At 55.3% G+C, this 6,089-nt stretch overlaps 1 protein-coding gene across 2 annotated transcripts in view; it reads right to left on the bottom strand.

Annotated features, from left to right (window-relative positions):
* The window catches only part of PLA2G3 (phospholipase A2 group III), an 8,024-nt gene extending 2,292 nt beyond the window's left edge, over positions 1-5,732 (bottom strand). Inside the window, exons 1-4 of one of the 2 annotated variants that reach the window (XM_040464053.1) lie at positions 2,645-5,732; positions 1,502-1,634; positions 1,119-1,253; positions 548-855 (exon numbers count right to left, since the gene is read on the bottom strand). In XM_040464053.1, the coding sequence (XP_040319987.1) occupies positions 548-855; positions 1,119-1,253; positions 1,502-1,634; positions 2,645-3,185 (1,117 nt within the window). In that variant the 5' untranslated portion in view covers positions 3,186-5,732. The remainder of the gene's footprint in view (positions 1-547; positions 856-1,118; positions 1,254-1,501; positions 1,635-2,644) is intronic. The other variant, XM_040464054.1, reaches the window with a different exon arrangement.
* Between the last annotated feature and the right edge of the window lie 357 nt (positions 5,733-6,089).

Here is a 6,089-nt window from a genome sequence, read left to right as displayed (position 1 = left end):
ACACACACACACACACACACACACACACACACACACACACACACACAAACACACATGGCAGTGCCACCATAGGGGAAGCCCAGAAGAAGCCTATGGGCTTCCATAGGGGAAGCCCAGGGTGATCAGGAAAGGCTTTTTGGAGGCAGAGACTGCTAAACCGAGGCTAGGAGAAAAATTCGGGAGAGTGCTCCAGGCAGAAGGAACAGCATGAGCAAAGGCCCAGAGGTGGGAGAGAGCAACCAAATGAGGTTTGTGAGTTTCAGCTGGGAAGTAGAGTCTGCAGGACCAGCACCTGAAGGCCCCTGGGTGTTGGGACATCATCATCTGAAGTAAGAGGAGCCAGGTGGGGGCTCAGTGAGGAGTGATATGGTTAAGTGTAAGGCTTATGAAAACCCCTCTGGCTGCAGCATGATTTGATGGGAGAGGTTGGGAGACCCCCAGGAAGAGTTTGGAACAGGAAGAGAAACAACACAGGGTCCTCGACCTTGTACAGAGGCAGGGACACCTTCCCACATCAGGAACCCCCAAAGTTAGGTTTGGAACTCACCCTGAGGTTTTAGGCCACTCCATGGCCCCTGGAGGCCTGGATGGGTGACTTCCAGCCAGGCTGTGGGGGACATATCAGGCTGGGTGGAGGCCACAGGGGTCCGGAGGGCTGTGGTGTTGGTTTTGATGGGGTGCTTAGACCCTTTCCATTGCGGTGGTCGCTTCTGAGGACGCTGGTTCTGTTGTGGCTTGCTAGGGGCTGGGTTCTGAAGGCTGGGAGGCTGGGGGGTGGCTGGGGAGCTCCAGGAGGCATTATAGAGGGTCCTGGGCTGGAGGTGGGCAAGAGGTATGGAGCCATACCTTCTGCACCTGGAAGGTGGCAATTGGTAACTCATAATACCCCTCCCAGAAGCCCTAGGTTCCTCTCCATGGAGACCAAGTTTCTGCCAGTCCCATCCCTTGTCCCACTGGGTTGTATTGGGCACCCAGGGAAGGTCTGCATCCTGGCCCTGTCCTGAGGAGAAGACAGGGAGGATGAGGCATCATTCCTTGGAGGACAGACATACAGGCAGGCATCCCTCCCTGGGCTCCCTCTCTGGCTGGGAAGGAGATTGAAGGGGGCAGCTACATACCCTCCCCACCAGTACCACGCCACACACGCCTCCTGCTCCTCCAGCACGAAGCAGGGGACCTCCAGCACATTGAAGAAGGCCACGCCCACGATGTCCGAGATGGAGTCCTGCTGGTTCTTCAGGCATTGCTGGAACCTGCCCCAGAGCTGGTACTCAGGTCCCTGGACCACAGAGAGCCACCTGGCTCCTCCTCCAGCCCACCCAGTCACTACCATCCAGGTGGTTTGGGATCCAAGAGTCTCTTCTTCTCCTAGGGTCAGCTTTCCCACCTGCATGGTAGGGTGTCTGACTAGCTGATTCTTTAGGATTCTTTGGAATCTCAGTCTCTGCACCCAGGAACTACTCCACCCGTAAGTCCCCAACCCTCTCTGCCCACTGCCAACCTGGCATCACAGTCACAGTGGGAGATGGTGTGGAATCGGTAGTTTCTGATACCATAGCTGTACTGGAAGGGCGAGATGTTCTGTGGGCATCGGTCATGTTCCCGGCAGCAGAGATCAGGGCCTTGGAAGATCCCTGCAGGAAGCAGGGGCAGGGGCACCAGCTCAGCAGGGTCCTGGGCACCACACACTGGCTATGCCCATCCAGTGCAAGAAGCAGGGACCTTATTCTCACCCCAGCCCTGACACAGATGTGGGACACTCAGACCACTCTCTGTGGGACACTCAGTTTCAAAGCCTGAAGAGAGCACCCACGCGCAGCCTCTACTGGGCAGCTCCAAGTGCCAGGCAGCCCACCCAGGAGCCCTTGTCCAGGAAAGGGACTTACTCAGGGACTAAAGTCTGCCTCCAGAGCTCCCAAGCTCACACCCCAAATAAAACTCAGAAGTTATGAATGTGTGTGGAATGGAATGGCAAACAGGCAGGGTGCAACCTTTCTCATTGGCACGATGAAGCATTGTCAGGATGCCAGTCTGCTCCAACTCAGGTGCCAAAGCCTGCCCCCAGCCTGCCATGCATGCACAAAGACAGCTGTACTGACAGTGCAAAAAAGTCATCCATGTTTGTTTGTCAGTAAAAAGCAATAGTGCCTTTTACTGAGCATTTCCCAAGTGCCTGGCACTTCCCACACCCAAGCTTACAGCAGCCCTGCGAGGGAAATGTCACTTTCATGGTTCAGGTGAGAAAACCAAGGTTCAGAGAGGGGAAGTGACCTGTTCAGCTTGAATTTGCTAACCCAGGCCTTTGGGTCTCAGTGTCCATTCCACTGGGCACCTTGTCCTCATAAAGCCTCCTCTTAGGTGATGGTGTTTTGGCTTGGACAACCTGGGACCCATCCCAGTCCACCCCCTCCCTGGGATGGTGATTAATGAGGACTCCAAGGTTTGACTAGGACGTTTCCCATCTATGACCTAATTCAAGCAACCCATGATGAGACTTATGGTCACCCCATTTTACAGATGAGGACATTGAAGTTTACAGTGGTTAAGTCATTCCCCCAAGGACACACAGTCTGGAAGAATGGGGGCCAGGGCAAAAGCCTGCACTTCCCTCCCCTACCCCCTAGTCCACATCCCCATCACTCACCCAACTCTGTGGAGTTTCCGGCAGAATCCCCGACTCCACACCACAGCGTGCCAGGCATAGTCCAGCCTCTCTTCAAGCGCTGGTGTCCTATGCTGCTGGGTGCTCCTCTGTGTCCTTCTGCTTGCTCTTCCCTGACCCCTGCTGCTCGCTTCTCCCTAGCCCCTGCTGGACCCTCTTCAGTCCCTCGGCAGGCTCCCCACTGACTCTGAAGTGTGGCCAGGGCTCTCTGCAGCTCAGGTCCAGGGGTGTGGATGAAGATGCCCCGGGTGATCTCACCAGTACAGAGAGCACTAAAGGCTGCAGTGAGCTCTGGCTCGACTTGCTGGCTACAAGATTGCAGCCTCCCGTGCTCATCCCAGTGGGTGTGGACCAGGGCCAGTCCCTGGGCATTCTTGCCCAGAAAGCTTAGGGTCCCCAAGGGGCTGCCGGGGATGGGCCTGGCCAAGTGGCAGGAGGTGCTGTCCCAGAGGAGGGCAGAGGAGCTCCCCACAGCCACTCCCAGGAAGCTCAGCATCCCTAACAGCACTACCAGAATCCCCATTCTGTCCTGGCCCAGCCCAGTCAGACAAAGCCCCCACAACACCTACCCCTGGCAGCCCACGAGGCAGCAGATTTAAGCAGCTGAGCGGAAGCGGTGCCCTGCAGACCCTGCGGCAGGGCCAATGAATGGAGCTTTGGGAGGAGTAGGAAGGAGGCTGGAGTATGGGGTGATCTCTGGCTTGTAACTGAATCCACCGGCTGGGCAGGCCGCTGATTGGCCAAGGAGTGTACTTGCCAAGGCCCACGCCCCCATTCACCATGCCTTTCTCATCCAGTCACCTGCTGCCAGCCCCGCCTGGATGGGGACTGTGGGAGCCAAAGCCTTGGAGCCTGGGGCAGGGGGCCAGGAGGGGATCCCTTTCTTCCTAGGGAGGGAAGAGGGTTCAGGGGCTCAGAGGAAGCTCCCAGAACTCATCTTTAGACCCCCACCCCAGTAGTGGCTGCCACACCCACCTCCATGAAGTTGGCAGAGGGCCATGGCCTCTACCAGAGTTGGGTGAAAGAGGTGAGGGCAGGGTTTGGGCCCTGTAGCTACCCCCACCCTGGGAGCTCCTGAGGTTTCTGGTAAAGGGAGCATCCATCTCCTGGCCACCTGGAGTGTGCCCTCCCACCATCACCCAGGGTTGGTTCTAAGAAAGCCTCTTGGCATAATCAGGGAACAGCACCCCAGGGCTCTCTATTTCCTGGGACTCAAAGGCAGAGGCCAGGCCAAGCAGCAACCCTCTTGATCTGATGGTGGAAACATAGCCAGAGCAGAACTTGAGAGCAACATGGGGCGGAGCTATGCTCCAGACTTAAAGGGACTATGGCCCCCAGAGGAGTAGAGGGCTGGGCAGGGGTCTCAGTCTGCAACCATCTCCATCCTTGGACTGTAGCCACCAGTGGGACACAGTAGCGTCATGTGCTCCCCAAGAGGAGTGGCCTCTCCACTAGGGAGAGTTTACAGCCAGCACGTGTTCCTGTGTCCCAGAGCTAACGTATCATTCACCTTCCAATCATCCAGGGAAGTTGGGGTGCTTACACCCATAATGCAGATGAAGAAACTGAGGATCGTTGAGGGTGAGCAAACCTCAGGGGACAGGATCTAGCTAGGGAGGGGTTAGAGGCTGGCAGTATAGTTCCTGGAAAGCTTTACTGGGAGATCAGAGCTGGTAGGGAAAGTGATTGTCTGTCATTCTTCCCATCAGCCTACTGCTCCTCCAACATTCCTCCCCAATCTCCATCCAAGTCTCTTCCAGGAGGGTGAGCCCCAGTGAGGCAGAGCCACGGGCAGAGCTGGGGGAGATGCTCACTGTGCATAGCAGGTAGAAGGGGGGCTTTAGGGTGTGCAGGCCCACCTCTATACTCAGAACCAGCCTGGGCCTGTGGTTCAGGAGGTCATGGCTGGGGACAATGAAGAGGGAGAGAGGGTGGGAGTAGCCCAGAGCCAAACTCCTTCTCTTCAGAGGTTGAGAAAAGGGATGTGGAATAGAGTGTGGTGGTGGGAAGGGTAGGGAGACCTGGGGTTCCTAAAGGTAGGAACACCACTGAACAAAGGTGGGTCCCTCTGGGAAGAATTCTAATGTTTTGAAACCATTGTTCTGGTAATTTTCCCTAACTGGAGGAATGGCCACCCACCTCTGCCCACCTTTCCCATATTACAGAGCTCATTACCCACGGTGGCTGGGAGGTCCCATGGCAGGAACCCAACTTTCAAGGTCAAACAGACCTATCTGGGGTATTGACACTGTGTGACCTCAGGCTTTGAAGTCTTAACTTCTCTGAGCCTCAGTCTCCTTATCTGTATGATGGGTCTTATCACAGTAGTCAGTTCACGGGATGTTGGGTAAAACTCTCCACCCAGGGACTGGCATCCAGGATACTGTCACTAAAGTCTCAGGACATCCCTGGGCAGGAAGCAAATTGACCAGGAGAACGCAAGTCTCCAGATTTTCAGGCCTCAGCATCCATCAGATTTAGTTCCAACTAGGCCATGACCTGGTTTTGTGACTTCAGGCTTGTCCCTCTCCCTCTCTAGGCCTCAATTTCCTCCTCTGTACAGCGAAGAGCATGATGGCAGTGACCTTTGAGGTCTTTTTTAGTCTGGGCCCCAAAAGAAGGCAGGCTGGGGCCTGCCCAGGCCTCAAGGGAAGGTGTCACTGGGTTTTCCCTTCAGATTCCACCCAGTGGCCACGTCAGTCAACCTACAGGACAAGCTTTGGAGCCCTGCCTCCCATTGGGTGCCCCTCAAAAGCCTTGCCACAGAGGATGGCAGGAGCCAAACCAGCAGGACAGGATAGGCCAGGCCCTGCAGACAAAAGGGGAGCTGAGGCTTTCTTCTGGATCCCCACCTGTCTGGAGTGGGGCAGGGTTCACAGTGAGTGAGTGAGGGGCAGGGGTCTGTGGGGTCTGATCATTTATCGCTCTTTCTGTCCATCGGTCCCCATCGCTCTGTCACCTTTGGCTTCTCTCTCATCCTTCTCTCCCTTGGTCTCTTTCCCTCTCTGGCCCTGATTCTCCTCATTTCTTTCTCTCTCCTGTATCTCTCCCTCTCTCCATCTTTCTCTGACTCTAACACTCCATCTCATTTTCTCCCTCCATTTCTTTTTCTTTCCTCTGTCTGTGTGGCTTTTCACTGCCCCTCCCCCTGTGTTATTGTCTCTGCTTCTCTCCCTCCCTCCCTCTCTCTCTAACTCATTTCTTGTGCCCTTGTGTCTCTGAGGATCCCTGTCCTCTCCGCTGGCTCTCTTTCCCTCTTTTTCCTGTTTCTCTCTTAATTTTTATCCCTCTCTCTGTTTTCCTTTTTGTTTCTTGGGGTCTTCTGGTTTTTCTCCTCCCTCCCTGTTCTCTTTCTTACTCATTCCCTCATTATGTCTCATGGTTTCCTCACTTATGTGTGTGTCTGTGTGTCTGTGTCTGTTTCTCT

The sequence above is a fragment of the Herpailurus yagouaroundi genome, unplaced genomic scaffold (assembly GCF_014898765.1).
Source record: "Herpailurus yagouaroundi ecotype Mexico unplaced genomic scaffold, PumYag 428, whole genome shotgun sequence".
In the NCBI taxonomy this organism is placed as follows: domain Eukaryota; kingdom Metazoa; phylum Chordata; class Mammalia; order Carnivora; family Felidae; genus Herpailurus; species Herpailurus yagouaroundi.
Note: the sequence above shows the minus strand (reverse complement) of the source record. Positions and strands in the feature narration are given on the sequence as shown.